Source organism: Rutidosis leptorrhynchoides, chromosome 3 (genome assembly GCF_046630445.1).
Source record: "Rutidosis leptorrhynchoides isolate AG116_Rl617_1_P2 chromosome 3, CSIRO_AGI_Rlap_v1, whole genome shotgun sequence".
In the NCBI taxonomy this organism is placed as follows: Eukaryota; Viridiplantae; Streptophyta; class Magnoliopsida; order Asterales; family Asteraceae; genus Rutidosis; species Rutidosis leptorrhynchoides.
This window is the reverse complement of record NC_092335.1, coordinates 548,662,016-548,679,356: the sequence shown is the minus strand read 5'-3', so window position 1 is coordinate 548,679,356 and position 17,341 is coordinate 548,662,016. Positions and strand designations below refer to the sequence as shown.

The following is a 17,341-nucleotide window of genomic DNA, read 5'->3' as shown; positions in this document are numbered from 1 at the left end:
TTTGGGATTTGGGTGAAGAGAACTACGGGTCGGTAGTATCTCGCTAGGTGCCTCACAAGTCGGTGACACCTCATGGTGGTTCACAAGGCGGTGACCCTTATTAGATGTTCGTTAGGTGATTACAAGTCGGTAATACCTATTAGTGTTCACAAGTCGGTGACACTTTGTGGTGGATCACAAGTCGGTGATGCCTTAGGTCGGGGAAGTGATTCACAAGTCGGTGACACTTCATAGTGCTCACAAGTCGGTGGCACTTAGTGGTGCTTCACAAGTCGGTGACACCTCTTGGAGGTTCACAAGTCGGTGGCCTCATATGTAATGGCGGGTGGTGCACAAGTCGGTGACACCCTATAGTGTTCACAAGTCGGTGACACTTGGTGGTACTTCACAAGTCGGTGATGCCACACGGCGTTCACAAGTCGGTGACGCCTTATGATGAGTCACAAGTCGGTGACATTACTTAGTGTTCACAAGTCGGTGACACTAGGTGGGGCTTCACAAGTCGGTGATGCTACATGGTGATTCACAAGTCGGTGACACCATATGACGAGTCACAAGTCGGTGACATGATACGAGTGAGACTCGATGAACTTGGTCGGCTACAAGTCGGTAGTAGCAAGCGGTGAACGGTTAGCGTGTTTATGCCTTTTATGTTTAGTATATTATTGTGTTGATTATTATACTAACGTTATTGCTAGTCGTGTGTTTGTTGATGCTAGCTCGTTTATCATTGTATATATGGTTTGTAAGTGGATGCGTGTAGGTAAATTACATATGTATATGTATAAGTATTGCATTCACTAAGCATTAGCTTACCCTCTCGTTGTTTACATTTTTAGGTTCGAAGGCGGACGTGGCAAGGGTATGCTCGGGATTAGATGATTATCCCTTTTGATGCTTGATTGGCTTACTTTTGGATTCGACCTAGGATTTGGGTAGTTTATCCCCAACATCATGCTCGTAGTTTTTGTTGGAACGTAAACTTTTGTGGTCGAACTTGTATTTTTGTACTCAAAGGGTAATTTGGGCGTATGTGGGCCCGGGTTTGTAAAACATCATTTTATGTTTGATTCGTGTTAGTTTTCATATATTGAACATGTGGTTAAAAGCGTTTTGCCTAAATATGTCGGGAACTAGTCAAACATTTTCGCATTAAAAAGTCCCGGGGACAGCCCGTTTTGGCGCGGCGCGCCAGGAAGGGGGCGCGGCGCGCGAGTTGCAGCAACAGGAAATTTTTTTTTTACTCCGTATTTTCACGTGGTTTAGTCGTGGGTTGGTTTGGGTTGTTACACTATTGAACAAATTCGGAAAAGGTGCAAGTGGGAGAACGATGACTACATCGCTAGAGGTTTAATCCTCAATGGTATGGCTGATTCCCTTTTTGATATTTACCTAAATGTTGAATCTTCTAAAGAACTATAGGACTGTTTAGAAACCAAGTATATGTCTGAGGATGCTTCTAGTAAAAAGTTCCTTGTGAGTAATTTTAATAATTACAAGATGGTCGATTCTAGACCGGTCTTGGAACAATACAATGAGCTCATTCGTATACTTGGTCAATTCACACAACATAAGATGAACATGGATGAGTCTATTCAAGTCTCAAGCATAATTGATAAACTACCTCCATCTTGGAAAGAATTTAAACATTCTTTGAAACATAAGAAGGAGGAGTTAACTCTTGTTGAGTTGGGTAGTCATCTGCGTATTGAGGAATCCCTCAGGTTGCAGGATAATGACAAGCCAAAGAGCAACGAAGTTGCTGGTACGTCTGTTGTCAATATGGTGGAACATAAAAAGTTCACTAGTAATAATGACAAAAAGGGCAAACGTAAACATCAAGGTTATAACAAGGCTAATCCGAACAAGAAGTCTAAATTGACTTGTTGGAAGTGTGGTAAAACTGGACACATGAAAAAGGATTGCAAGTTTATTTTTGGTAATAATAATGCCAAAGGATCTAGCACAAGCGGTTCGGAAAATGGTTTAAACAACCACAACTCGAAAGGTCAGAATATATTTAATAATTCAAATGAGAATTATTATGTTTCATATATATCTGAGGCTTATTTTGTGCAGGATGATGATGTCGCGTGGTGGGTTGACTCGGGAGCCACCACCCATGTATGCAAGGATAGATTTTGGTTCAAGACTTACGAGTCCGTGACTGATGGATCAATTCTTCATATGGGAAATGAGTCAACAGCCTCTGTTCATGGACGTGGAAGTGTGGATTTGTGTTTTAGTTCTGGAAAAACTATTTGTTTGTTTGATGTTTTGCATGTACCACAAATAAGAAAAAATTTGGTTTCCAGTAGTGTGTTAAATTGTTGTGGTTATAAACAAGTGATTGAATCTGATAAGTTTATTTTGTCAAAACATGGTATGTTTGTTGGTTTTGGTTATTTATGCAATAGAATGTTTAGACTTAACATTAATCACTTGAATGTTAATTTTGCTTTTATATCTACTTCTAGCATAAATAATTCTACACTTTGGCATGCTAGACTAGGACATGTACACTTTAAAAGAATGCAAGATATGTCTAAAGATGGATTAATACCGGCCTTTGACATGAACAATGAAAAGTGTAAAACGTGTATGTTAACAAAGATCACTAAGAAACCATTTCAAAATGTACATCGTGATACTGAAATTTTGGAATTAATACATAGTGATTTATGTGATTTGCATGCTACTCCTACTTTAGGGAACAAGAAATATTTTGTGACTTTTATTGATGATGCTTCTAGATTTTGCTATGTTTATTTGTTACATACTAAGGATGAAGCATTAGATAAATTTAAAATATTTAAAACTGAAGTAGAATTACAACAAAAGGTTTTGATTAAAAGACTTAGAACGGATAGGGGAGGTGAATACATTGACCAATTGTATTTCCAATCCGTTGGTATTATCCATGAGACCACAGCTCCTTATACTCCACAACAAAATGGTATATCTGAAAGGAAGAATAGGGTCCTTAAGGAAATGGTTAATTCCATGTTATCCTATTCGGGTTTAAGTGAAGGATTTTGGGGGGAAGCTATGTTAACAGCTTGTTATTTGCTTAATAGAGTTCCTAACAAAAGAAACAAGATTACACCTTATGAACTTTGGAATAAAAGGAAACCTAACTTGAATTATCTTCGGGTATGGGGTTGTAGGGCGGTTGTAATACTACCTGATCCCAAGAAGAAAATTTTAGGTGAAAGAGGTATAGATTGCATATTTGTTGGATATGTTGAACATTCCAAGGCATATAGGTTCTATGTAATAGAGCCTAATGAGTTTGTCTCAATCAATTCTGTGATTGATTCAAGGGATGCAATCTTTGATGAAAATCGATTTTCATCTATACCTAGACCAAAGGATATGATTCCAAGTAACAATGGAATCAATAAGGATTGTAATGATGAAGTCTCTGAAAAGGCTGTTGATCAGTCACTTGAGCTTCGGAAAAGCAAAAGAAAAAGGAAACCTAAATCATTTGGATCAGATTTTCAACTATACTTAGTTGAAGGTTCTAGGGATGATGTGTCTACCCAATATTCGTATTGTTTCAATGTTGATGATGATCCTAAAACATATGATGAAGCAATGAGGTCTCAGGATGTTGCATTCTGGAAAGAGGCAATTAATGATGAGATGGATTCTATCATGGACAATAACACTTGGGTGTTAGCTGATCTACCTCCTGGTTGCAAACCTTTGGGTTGCAAATGGATCTTCAAAAAGAAGATGAAGGTGGATGGAACTATTGAAAAATTCAAGGCAAGGTTAGTCATTCAAGGCTTTAGACAAAAGTCTGGAATTGACTATTTTGATACTTATGCTCCCGTGGCACGTATCACTACCATTAGACTGCTGATTGCTTTGGCTACGATTCACAATCTAGTTATTCACCAGATGGATGTGAAGACAGCATTCTTGAATGGTGAATTGGATGAGGAGGTTTATATGAACCAACCTCAGGGCTTTGTCATGCCAGGAAATGAAGGCAAGGTGTGCAAACTTGTGAAATCCTTATATGGTTTGAAACAAGCACCTAAGCAATGGCATCAAAAGTTTGATGAAGTGATTTTATCTAGTGGTTTTAAATTAAACCAAGCAGATAAATGTGTATATAGTAAATTTGATGATTCTGGTAAAGGAGTTATAATTTGTCTATATGTTGATGACATGTTAATCTTTGGGACTGACCAAAGTCAGGTTGATTTAACAAAAGAATTTTTGTCATCAAAATTCTCCATGAAAGATATGGGGGAGGCTGACGTTATCCTTGGCATTAGGATCAAACGTGAAAGCAAAGGAATTTTGATTTGTCAATCTCATTATATTGAGAAGGTGTTGAAAAAGTTCAATTGCTTTGAATGTAATCCTGTGAGTACCCCTGTTGATCCAAGTGAGAAGCTTATGCCTAATCAAGGTGAAGCTGTATCACAACTTGAGTATTCTCAGGTGATTGGCTGTTTGATGTACGCCATGACTTGTACAAGGCCGGATATTGCTTTTGCTGTGGGAAAACTGAGTAGATATACTAGTAATCCTAGTACTCATCACTGGCAAGCAATTAGGCGGGTACTGAAGTACTTGAAGAAAACTATGGACTATAGTTTATCTTATAATGGGTTTCCTTCGATAATAGAAGGATATTCTGATGCGAGTTGGATAACCAATATTGAAGATCATTCTTCAACGAGTGGTTGGGTGTTCTTGCTTGGGGAAGGTGCTATTTCATGGGCTTCTAAGAAGCAGACATGTATTACCAACTCAACGATGGAATCTGAGTTTGTTGCTTTAGCTGCTGCTGGTAAAGAAGCAGAATGGCTTAGAAACTTGATCCATGAGATACCATTATGGCCTAAACCTATAGCACCCATGTCTATCCATTGTGATAGTGCTGCGACATTGGCAAAGGCTTATAGCCAGATGTACAATGGAAAGTCTAGACACTTAGGTGTCAGACATAGCATGATTCGTGAACTCATCATGAATGGGGTAATTTCTATAGTGTTCGTGAGGTCACAACAGAATTTAGCTGATCACTTGACGAAGGGATTGGCAAGAGACTTGGTGAACAAGTCTGCTGTGGGGATGGGTTTAAAGTCCACATAAATTTCTAATTATAAGATACCCAATTCCCTTCTGATGAAAATTAGAAGTTGAATTCAATGTGGAAGGCTTATACTTAGAAATTTGGAGTACAAAATTTTGTATCATCCCAAGGTAAGGTATGTACTCGGACCTGTTGAAGGTGAGGATGAAGTTTAGCTTCTTAATGGTTTATTTGAAAAAGTGCAATAGCAGGTGCATGACTGAAATGAACTACCTATGTGAATGTGAAGTTTTGCCGCTTCAACAAAGCTTGGACTTTTGCTTTAGATACATTCATGAATGGATATGGACACATGGCTTGTAAAGTGTCAGGATAGCTTTAGAGTATTTGAAAACTTATGTGTATGTTATTTTCAGTTATTCAAATGGGTTGAAGGGTTCAATTCTTAGAACACCCCGATTCTCGAATATTTGGAATGTGTAATGTACTAAGGTGAAAATTCAATCTTCAAGATATTTTCATTTATGCATGAGTTTTGTTTTAATTTGTTTAATTCTCATGAAACGAATTGCACTAAATTGGGGAGGATTGTTGTAAATTTAGTGTAATTTTGGGTTTTAATCTACACTTGTAAATGGGTTTGGAGGTACGGAGTGTACACCCATTAAGTGATAGATTACCTGGACCCAAAAGTGATTTTCCATTATTTACTATCATGACTTGGTCTACCTGAAATTTGACTAAGTGTTTTCAGTACTAAGTTTTCTTAGTAAGCTGAAATTTGGCTAAGTGTTTTGTGCTGGTTGTTCTGCGCAGCTGGTCCTTGTGCTGGTTGTTCTGCATTGCTGGTCCCTGTGCTGGTTGTTCTGCGCAGCTGGTCCCTGTGCTGGTTGTTCTGCGCAGCTGGTCCTGTTTGCTGGTTCCTCTGCGCTGCTGGTCCTGTATGCTGACTTTTGCGCTGCTGGACCTGTATGCTGACTTTTGCGCTGCTGGTCCTGTTTGCTGATTTTTGCGCTGCTGGTCCTTTTGCAGTGCTGGTTCTTAAGAGACAGCAGTAAGAAAACACTTAACACAATTTTGAGTGATTACGGAAGAATTATTCTTGCACCCACTTTTGCTTTAGTGGTTGAAGGAATAATACTTGTTTATTATAAAGTGATCACTCATGCTTTGATAGTTGTAAAATATAATATTTGTTTATTGTAAAAGTAACAACTTTTACTTTAATGATGGAAGTGATAATATTTGTTTATAGAAATATTCTTCCTGTAACCACTTTTGAATATTATAGAAGATACTTTTATTAATCAATCGGCCAATTGATTTTAATAAAAGACTCTTTCATGATAAGGGTGTATATAAATATATTAACCAATATGCATGAGAAAATACACAAGTTACGAACACCAAAATATTCTTCTGCAAAAGGAATTTTTTTTTTCTGCCAAAACAAGAATTTAATCTCTGTCTTATCCCAAAGTGATATTCGTGTAACCCAGGCTATAAGGGTCGAATAATTACTTTCGGAAAGTGATACCACGATTCAGTGATTTATCCGGCTATCGATTATTTTACCCTACACGAAAGAATTTAATAAAACCTCCAACAGGCTCCACTTTTGGCTCCAGCTTTTGCTCCTCTTTGGGTTTCAACTCTGATTCCGTATCTAGCATTGGCTCTTGCTTATGCTTCATTTCGGGTTTTGGTTCCAACTTCGACTCCAAATTTGGTTCAAGCTTGGATTCGTGCTCCGGAGTAGCTTCCACTTCGGGATACGCATCTGATTCTTGCTCTAATATAGGTTTTGGCTTGTGTTCCACTTTGAGTTGTGTCTCTAACATTTTCTTCAATATGGGCTCTTGGTTATTCTCTGATTCGAGTTTTTGCTCTACCGCTTGCTTCATTACTGGTTCCTGATTAATCTCCACATCAGGCTCGAGCTTAGGTTTCAGTTTACCTTCCAACTCTAACTCAGGCTTATGCTCCACTTCATATTCATGTTCTTGTTTTTGTTGCGATTCATTTCCTAGTTCTTGTTTTCGTTGTGATTCTTTTTCTAGTTCTTGTTTTTGTTGCGATTCTTTTTCTAGTTCTTGTTTTAGTTGTGATTCTTTTTCTAGTTCTTGTTCTAGTTCATGTTGCCCTTCTTTCTCTAGTTCGTTTTCTTGTTCCTCTTGTTCTTCTTCTCCATCATTTTTTCCATGTTCAAGTTCTTGTTCTTGTTCTTGTTTCTGTTCATGCTCTAGTTCGTGTTCTTGTTCTGGTTCGTGTTTTTGTTCAAGTTCGTCTTCTTGTTCTGATCCTGGTTCATGTTCTTGTTCGTGTTTGTGTTCTTTTTCTTCTGGTTCATATTCTTGTTCTTGTTTGTGTTCTTGATCTTGTTGAACTTGCTTATTCCCTATTTTTGTTTGATCAACAGTTTCAATGCATTGGGAACCAACTTCCGATTCATCTTTTGATTGTGGAATATCGTGATCACCTTCTATAGCCCTTGGAGATTTCTCTAAATCTGTAAATTCTCCACTATATTCAACCTCAATCTCTTCCCCTCTTTCATGTTTTTCAATGCCTTGTTCATCATCTATTTGCTTTTGACGATTTGATTTTGGAGCAAGCTTCGTCGGTTGCTTAATTAGCTTCTTAGTACTTGCAATACCAACACTTGTCGGGATTTTTTTTGTTTGCTTGTTTAGGTATAAGAGGAGGAGATTTAACAATCTCTTTTGATTTCAACAATTGGGTTGTTTTCAAAGACGACAAAGATGACGTTGGTTTCGTGTTTTTGTCCTTTATATTTGGAGAAGGACTACGTATTTTATCTTTATTATTTGGAGACGGGCTACGTATTATATTATTAGTTGTTGGAGAAGGACTACGTAATTTGTTAGTTGTTGGAGAAGGACTACGTAATTTGTTAGTTGTTGGAGAAGGACTACGTAATTTGTTGGTTGTTGGAGAATGACTACGTAATTTGCTAGTAGGGGCTCGAGAAGTGGTTGGGGATTGTTTTTTGATGGAAGAAGAACCAGCGGTTGGTGTAACTTTTTTCGTTGCGTTTGAGGGTGATGAGGTTGTTTTCTTTGTTGTTAAAGGGCTTGTGGTTTTCTTTTGTTGAACAGTTGCAGTTGCTGTTGTAGGTTTGCGCGTTGGTGTTGATAATGTTTGTTTCTTCTCTTTAGTTACCGCTTTTGACGCCATTTGGTGATGAAACTAAACACCTATCATGAAGTTTTGGTTCAAAAGAGCCTGCATTTGCATTGAAATGAAAATAGAAACAAATAACATACTTCCAAAACCTATGTAATTGTGATTATTAGAATATGAAGGAAGAGAGAGGGTGTTAACTATGGTATGGTACCTTTCTTAAAATGATGAAATTGGAAGTTTCATGATTAGAAGGGCATCCTAGGATGTGAAATCATGACCATTTTTGTATTGTTTTTGTATTTTTGTATTTTTGTTCCTCAAAGGTTGGAATGTAAATGTGGCTAAAACAAGGTTTGGTTTCTGTCATGTGTTGGTTTCTGATATGTGTGAACAGATTGTGATGGTCCAAAGATATTGGCATAGTTTGTGGGATACCCTAAGATTTTTAAGAAATCCTACTTATTTTGAAATGTGGTTAAACACTCTTAAGTCAAAGATACCAAATTTATATCCATCTTAAAAAATTTATTTTGAAATGTGGGTTTTTTTCTCAAACCGGTTCACCAAATATAGGAAAAGGAAATTGAAATGTTTAAAAAAAAAAAAAAAAAAAATTGATACATAAACCTGGAATCAGTGTGTATATTCTATCACAAGTTGCCACCAGAAACGACCAAAACTGACCCGATTACAGATTCGACTACATACAGATGTAGAACTAAACTAAACGCTTCATGTCGAACACTAACCAGTTTTGACAAGCTAGATATTGGTATTCTAGCAGATAGTTAGAAAAACGATGATGTTCAAAGTCAGTTCCAGTGCATTTGAATAGTGAGTGAATATAAGTTACCTAGAGATTATTGTTTTGGTGTCTCCCCTGTTTGAATTGCACTTTTGTCCTCACATCTTTTATTATTAGAGGTGTTAAATGGTTAAATGTTGACTTAGATCTTACAAAAATAAGTTAGTATGAATTGTTAGGTATCAAGTAGTCCATCTAATGTACATAAACAAATTCTGGAAGATCTTATTTCTGGAAGTCTTTACAAGTATTATTTGTGTTTCAGATCATGATGGTCAATCTAATGTACATAAACAAAAACCTAGCTTGATATCACATTTTATTAAGTGGATTATAATTATAACATGTGATGAACATAAACAAAAACCAACAGTAGCTAAAGCAGCAAAATAAAAGTAAAAAAGATGAAACTTCAATTTATTCAATGTTATATACAATATAAGATACAACACACGATTCAAAAGCGATGTTGATTCATCACAACAGAATATGCATACGCATCACCTTGTTCTTTACGGAGATGATTTTCGCCTTTGGAAAACAAACACAGAGCCTCGAGAGCCCTTACCTAACCTCAACTTTTCATCAATGTATGTAATCTCGAGCTGCACTTCACTCTCACCACCAAACTGAAACTCTAGCGATCCTATCTTAAGTTGTGGTGACTCAAACACCACCTTAATCCATTTCTCATCAAGAACTATCAACTTCCCTAAATATTGCAAAATAATGGAAACTATTGAGCAAATGTTTAATTTTTTTAAAAATAATAAAACAAATAATCTAGGGCACTGATTAATCATTTCATATTGGTCTGTTCTTTCAGCATTATACTACTTAAACTTTTAGTTTATACATGGATATGTACCTTTCAAAGAGACTTCTCCATCAAGGAAACCAAGAGCAGAAAAAGATACTTTGTTCCTCACAATATCAGGAGCCTCAACAACCTGAATCATTTCATTTGTTTTGAAAACGAGGCGTCCTAATCCACTCCTGAAACCTCCACCAGGCGATGTAGGATTTGAGCAATATACAACGTCCCACTCTGTGTAAAAATTCGTACATTGGTAATGGTTTCCTCAAGAATTATAAACAACAAATAACCATAACTTAATGTTTAACTCGAGGAGGAAAATGGATCAAATGTGTTATGGTAGAGATAACTCGGTATCAATAGCTATTGAAAAACTAAAAAGGATGAGCCAAAGTTAATACTACGTCGTATAGTTCTTGGTAGTTCATTAAATTAATAAGGAATTTTTCAAGGACAAGGAGTTATCTGTTAAAATAATGAAATTAAAGCTAAGAAAAACAAAAGGTTTCAAAAGTAAAAGAGTACCTCCAAAAATCAGAGGGCAGGTCACAGGTGAATCTACACAATATTTACTCAATTCACCAGTCAATTCAGCTACTTGCAAATGTTCTTCTTTGGTTAATGTAACTCCGCGATCTGTTTGCATAACCTAATTTAGATATAAATATTCATTACTGAGCTCCGAATGATTACAAAAATATGAACATTCAAATAATTTAATAACTAAACTCTAGTATATCCATATCATGATAAATATTAGAAGTGATCTCACATGATCTTATTATGTATATAATGGAGTATCCTAGGGGATACACGCATAAAAATATCATTTTTACACAAAAGAAAGGATCGAAACGCATAAAAGATAGTAATTTTGGCAGTTTTTAGCATTATCCGTCCAGCGCTCAGCCAGGCCGCCCAACGTCATGCGTAAGCCCTGCAGGCAGCTTCTATGCTTAAGCCCTTTGATTAAGCGCGTGAGCGGCACGCAGCCACGTCAGCACACGCCAAAGGCGGTTCCAGATATTTCACATAACTTAATTAATCAGCGTTTGACACGTGTTTCTGAGAATTTCGGACATTCTACGCCTATAAATAGACCCCCTGGGTCACCACATTTGACATCGAAACTTCAGTCAGAGAGAAGTACACATTCTCTCACACAGTACTTTCTCACTCTAAAACTTTAACCCCTTAACAACATAACGCTGCTACACGGACCAATTTCAGTTTGGTTCTAAGAATGATTGAGGCCACCACGGATATCTCATCCGTGTTCCGGGTCTGCAGGGATCCAATCCCGAGGCAAACGTCTGTCGGCAACATATCGCTCAAACGCTATCCGCTATACCGAAAATAGTACCAACAGTATATATAAACACTCAATGTATAAAAACAATGCAATTAGACCTTGGAGAAAATGGATGCTGCGAGTTCATCTGGCCGGAGCAGCGAATTTGATGACGTCGACGTTGATACTTCCTGTGCCGGAAATGACATCGAAGAACTGATAACATTGCGACTGGACTTGAAATTGCTAGGTCGATGATGATAAACTGCACTATGTTGTGGTCTAGGGTTTAGTGATACTGAATTTAATTGAGTTATTAATCGTTTGGTGTTAACAGATGAAACTGAAATTAGCGACAAAGAAGGAGATGAAGCCATTGATGATTGAAGGAGAAAAACAAAGAAGGCAGAAATTTAGCGTTCTCTATCTAAGTAAACCAATGAGAGGCTGCAATTATGCCACGTCATCCATTGATAAAGTATTTCACATTTGGACCTCTAAGTTATACAAACTTTCAAATTCCACCCCTTGGTCTTCTCATAAACTGGGACAAAAAGGTCGGTGGGTCCCGTTACCTAGAGTTCTCAACCTTCCCGCAACTCACACGTGGCAAATTAATACTCTTGCATTTACAAGCCTTGTTATCCAAAATCCAACCGCAACTTCATTCAGTTTCAACTTTCAAACCCTGCAACAATCATCTTAACGTGATTACCTCAAATTATTCAATCAAATTCAATTTTCTAGGGCTCAAATTCTTCAATTACAATCTACGGACTCACAATTCATAGAAATGAGCTCGTCTGCTTACCATCTGCACACACAATTTCTTAATTCCAGTTGTTACACGCCTACTTGTGCGTCCATAATTTGCAGAAACCGCTTTCCTGTAACTGTTAATAATCGGAGGTCTGGTAAGAGGAAGGGTGTGAAGGTGTTTGCGGCAGCTGGTGGTGCCACCGTGAACCGTAGTGATCGGAATGTGCAATTGTCGTCGAGTAGTAGCAGTGCTTTAGAGCAGTTAGATATAGAGCGAGGTGTTTGTATTCCGTTTCGAAAGTATACTCCTGAAACTGTGAGTATATGTTTTCATTTTAAATTAATTTGATAATTTGATAATTTGATAATTTGGTGCTACAATTGTGCTTATATCTATTAGATAGTTTTGGATCATGGAAATTGTTCTTGTTGTTTTGGATTATTTGTGAATTGTGATTGATTATTGTGTTTTGGATGGTGAAGGTTAGGAGTAAGGTGTTGGAAAATCAAGGTGCAATTTTATCATTGTTTGGCAGAGGAGTTGAGATAGTTTGGAAGTTAGGTTTTTACTGGACTAGATTAGTGTATGATTACTTAGTTGGTCGAGATGAAGAAGTAGTTCCGTTTCGTGCTCGGCAGCTCAGGAATTTATTAGTTGACTTAGGTCCTTCTTTCATCAAAGCTGGCCAGGTTTGACACTGGTGGTTTTACCAATTCAGTTTTCAATGTTGTTTGGTGCTACTGATATGTGTAATATTCATATCCTTTTGTAATTCTTTTTTTAAGGTTCTTGCAAACAGACCTGATATCATCAGGGAAGATTATATGAATGAACTTTGCATTCTTCAAGATGATGTTCCTCCTTTCCCCAATCAGGTAATGACTAAATATATTCCTGTGCAACAAAATATGTTTCTGGTATACCATATTGATTTATATATCTATTAAGCTGTGAGATTTGGTTAACAATGATCTAGGTTGCTTTCAACATTATAGAAGATGAGTTGGGTCAACCTTTAGAAGCTGTTTTCAGCAAAATTTCATCAGAGACTATAGCCGCTGCAAGTTTGGGTCAAGTTTACAGGGCTACTCTTCGTGCATCAGGAGAGGATGTTGCTATTAAGGTTAATAATTTGTTTAGCTGTTGTATTTGGTGTACTTGAAAACTATGAATTACCACTTCATGTTAAGGGAATATGTTTTTGCAGGTTCAAAGGCCTAAAATAGAGCCTATAATATACAGGGATCTTTTCCTTTTCCGAACACTTGCTTCGTTTTTGAATGGAATCAGTTTGCAGAAGCTGGGTTGTAATGCAGAACTCATTGTTGATGAATTTGGTGAGAAGCTTCTGGAGGAGCTTGATTATACATTGGTAGTATTCATATTATATATGTATATAATTTTCGTTTAAGGAAAGAACTGCCTTAAGATAAAAGTGCATTGTAAATTACTGTTTTTTATCAATCTATGAAACGTTGATTTCTTAACAACCTGGGTTCTTTGGGTTTTGTAATGATTAGGAAGCTCGCAATATTGAAGATTTTCTTGAGAACTTTAAAGGTGATCCTACTGTTAAAATTCCCAGGGCTTACAGGCAGCTTTCTGGTTCACGAGTTTTAGTTATGGAATGGATTGATGGAATACGGTGCACTGATCCACAGGTTTGAATGAAATGCATCTACCTTTTTTATTTTATTTTTATTTTTGATATTTCAACTGGTAGATCATGTTTAATGCCTTCATTTTTTTTTTCATTTATCGCAGGCCATTAAGGAGGCTGGTATAGATGTGAACGGATTTTTAACTGTTGGTGTTAGTGCTGCTTTAAGGCAGTTGCTAGAATTCGGTTTGTTTCATGGAGATCCTCACCCTGGAAATATATTTGCTATGCGTGATGGGCGTATTGCTTATGTGGACTTTGGGAATGTTGCTCAACTAAGCCAGGTTTTAGTTTCAATGAATATGCAACTTATCATTCATGAATGTTTTGCACGATAAAGATAAATTTAGTTTGTGGATTGTATATTGCTAGTGGTTTTCTGTGTAGTTTAAATACTGACTTTGTTGATATTTCTCCCTGTTCAGCAAAATAAACAGATACTGATTGATGCTGTTGTTCATGCGGTAAATGAAGATTATGTAGAAATGGCAAACGATTTCACAAGACTTGGATTTCTTGCCAGGGGAACGGATGTCGCTCCCATTATTCCGGCATTGGAAGCAATCTGGCAAAACTCTTCAGGAAAAGGATTAGCTGATTTTAATTTTAGAAGTGTTACAGGTAAACTTAGTTGGATTTTAAAAGGGAGGGTGGAACTGCATATCATGTAAATATATATTGAGAACATTAATATTTATGCAGGCAAGTTCAATCAACTTGTTTATCAATACCCTATCCGGATCCCTGAAAGATTTTCTCTCGTCATTCGATCTTTATTGACTCAAGAAGGCATCTGTTTCACACTCAAACCAGATTTTAAATTTCTTGAGGTAAAGTGTGTTCCTGCTATTTATCTTTTTCCTCAGGCGTTTTTTGGAGTTTTGTGTGTCAAATTGGTAGTATTATTACTCTTAACGTATATGTTACATCTTATGTTTCATTTGAATTAAGTTATTATGTTGACCAATCATCAGCTAGCATTCTGCTGATGTTAGTTAACTTTTCTTTGGTTCTTAATGGTAATGATAATATTTACTAATAGTAGCAGGTCAATACTAGTGAGAGTTAACATGGGTGGTCACTGGTCAGCAACTGTCGTATAGAAATATACTTCATGAGAATTGAAGATTAAAAACTATTTATATTGGAAAGGAGTACTAGGCATTCCAGATTAAAAGCTATTTCTGTTTTGAGTTATGTACTAATGCCCAAAATACTTTAACATAGGTTGCATATCCATATGTTGCAAAACGCCTTTTGACGGATCCAAACCCTGCTCTTCGAGAACGCCTTGTACAGGTTAGAATTTTACAATATATGGAATCACTAATATTCTATTGTATATGTCAGCTATTGTGGAAATATTTATCTGATATTAAAAATTATTTCTTCAACTTCAAAATCTTAAAAAATAATCTTTAGTAGGTTACTTGGGTGAAAACAACTTGTCCTTGTTAGAATGTTAAGCAGCACTAAGCTGTATATCTATAAAGCTGCTTATATGGCCCAACCCATTCTGACTCATACAAAAAAGTTAGCCGTTTAAATAGTTACCCAACTGACCTAATTTTACGGTTTTACCGCTATATATAATATATATATAAAGACCATCCAGTTTTGTAGCTTATTTCTTGCTTCAGGATTGATATGTATGAGCCTGTTGAGTTGTCATATTTTATGTTTTCGATTTTTTAATTCTTTAATGATACTGCTCTTCTGTTTTAGGTTCTATTCAAAGATGGCCTTTTCCAGTGGAAGCGACTTGAAAACTTAATCGTGCTTGCAAAGGAGAATGTGACAAAGATGAGCAGTGCATTCCAAGGAAATAACATGTGCGCGTTTTTTTTTTCTTTCAAAAAAGAGCATATTTCTCTCTCTAAATTTGTACTTATTAAATTAAACATGACCCGAGTAAGCTAAATGGATATGACTTGGGAAACTAATAATTTTTATTTTTCTGTTTTTTTGTTATCAGGCAAAGTCTTGAAGGGTTGCAGGTTCAAAGGAAACTGGATCTAACAGACACCATTAAAGATGGAGCCCGGCTTATTTTGGTTGACGAAGGAATACGCAGACAACTTCTTCTTGCATTAACCGAAGACTCTAAGCTTCATGTCGAAGAGGTATGTATGTATGTATGTATGTATATATGTACAAATTGAACAATTATCTTGAAATTCTAGATAAGCTCTAAGCTTACTTTTGTGCGTATTTTGTAGCTTGTTGATGTGTATAGGCTTGTTGAAGACCAAATAGACATACCATCCGTTGCTTTGGAGGTGGCCAGAGGTATGATATATAAACATATGACATGATTACTACATTGCATTATCACCAATTCATGATGTTCATTCATATAATTCAAAAAATTAAACTGGTATATGAATTAGAGGTGGCAATTTCAACCCAATTTCAATTCACTCATTTCTTTTGGATTATAGTTACAATTATATAATTTTGCTTAATGGGAAACATCTATAGTCGATGGAAATACCTCCCAACGTGTAATTTTTTATGCATAAATTATAAAACCTCTTAGTTTTACTCAAATAAGTTATTTTTTAAATGGATGAGTTTTGCTAAAATATATTAACCTTTTTTGGAGAGTGTTTCGTGGGTCAACCCGACCCGACTTGTTTCACACGTGTCTCGAAGATATATCCATTAATCCATACATGTTTTGACCCAACCCACCCAATTACCAGCTCTAATATTATGATTACATATCTCAGAAATATTAATCGTCTTACAGAGTAAATGTCTTTTTGTATGGTTTGTAGAGTTGATAAACATTTTGATCGTAATGCAGACTTACCTTCAGCAGCCCGAGATTTCATGCTTTCTTGGAGTGCTTCTGTCCTATCCGATAAATGATTCAGGGTTTTGACATGAGCTATTTTTACCCACGTGTTCATATTTTGTCTTATTTTCCTACAATGTTTCCACATTAAACCACAGAAAGAGCCCATCGTGTGATGATTACAGAAAAATGTACCTATAGATGTATAGAATGAAAGTGTGATTTCCCCGGCGAAACAGATGTTATAGGTGAAAGCCACTTGGTAACATGATGTATGATAAATAGTATTTATATCGACTTAACTACCAGCTATATAAAATTTACCCGTAGATGCTTCTTGTGAGTTTGATGTTATAGGCAGCGGCGGAACTTGAACCCGACTAAATAGGATGTACATAACAACTGCTTTATATCCACACAGTTGTCAACTACTTTATCCTGGTTTCTGCCTTTTTTTTTTTTTTTTTCCTGAAAAGCCGGTTTCTTTTGTGTATGCTGAAATTACAAAAACAATCCACATATCAAGTTCATAGCCAACTTCGTGTACACTGAAGTTACAAACTCCAGTGTAATCGTTTAAATGCTCATTGTTGGTACTATTTTCCGTATAGCGGATGAAAGGTACCAGTACAGTACAATAACAGCCTAGCGTTGAGCGATATGTTGCCGACTGATGTTTGCCTTCGGGAAGTAATCCCTGCAGACCCGGAACACGAATGAGAAATTGGTGGGGTGGCCTAAAACAATATGTGGACCAATCTGTAATTGATCCGTGTAGCGTTCTGTTGCTAAGCGGTTAATGTTTTAGAGTGAGAAAGAACTGTGTGAGAGAGAAAGTGTACTTCTCTCCGACTGAAGTTCCGATGTGAAATGTGGTGACCCAAGGGGTCTATTTATAGGCGTAGAATGTCCGAAATTCTCGGGAAACACATGTCAAACGGTAATTAATTATATTATGCGAAATATCCGGAACCGACTTCGGGCGTGGCTGACGTGGCTACG

At 36.7% G+C, this 17,341-nt stretch overlaps 2 protein-coding genes across 2 annotated transcripts; one reads left to right on the top strand and one right to left on the bottom strand.

Annotated features, from left to right (window-relative positions):
* Nucleotides 1-9,384: 9,384 nt before the first annotated feature.
* Nucleotides 9,385-11,511, bottom strand: LOC139898508 (probable plastid-lipid-associated protein 8, chloroplastic). Its single transcript, XM_071881251.1, has 4 exons — nt 11,239-11,511; nt 10,354-10,477; nt 9,880-10,059; nt 9,385-9,723 (listed from the first exon to the last, which is right to left on the bottom strand). The coding sequence occupies exons 1-4, from the start codon at nt 11,494-11,496 to the stop codon at nt 9,524-9,526; spliced, it is 762 nt and encodes a 253-aa protein (XP_071737352.1). The 5' UTR covers nt 11,497-11,511; the 3' UTR covers nt 9,385-9,523.
* A 287-nt stretch (nt 11,512-11,798) lies between these two features.
* LOC139898507 (protein ACTIVITY OF BC1 COMPLEX KINASE 1, chloroplastic) lies at nt 11,799-16,673 on the top strand. The gene is made up of 14 exons (XM_071881250.1): nt 11,799-12,194; nt 12,362-12,568; nt 12,665-12,754; nt 12,856-13,002; nt 13,087-13,251; nt 13,400-13,540; nt 13,644-13,823; nt 13,965-14,160; nt 14,242-14,369; nt 14,767-14,838; nt 15,265-15,371; nt 15,515-15,662; nt 15,759-15,828; nt 16,349-16,673. The coding sequence occupies exons 1-14, from the start codon at nt 11,913-11,915 to the stop codon at nt 16,411-16,413; spliced, it is 1,998 nt and encodes a 665-aa protein (XP_071737351.1). The 5' UTR covers nt 11,799-11,912; the 3' UTR covers nt 16,414-16,673.
* Nucleotides 16,674-17,341: the final 668 nt, after the last annotated feature.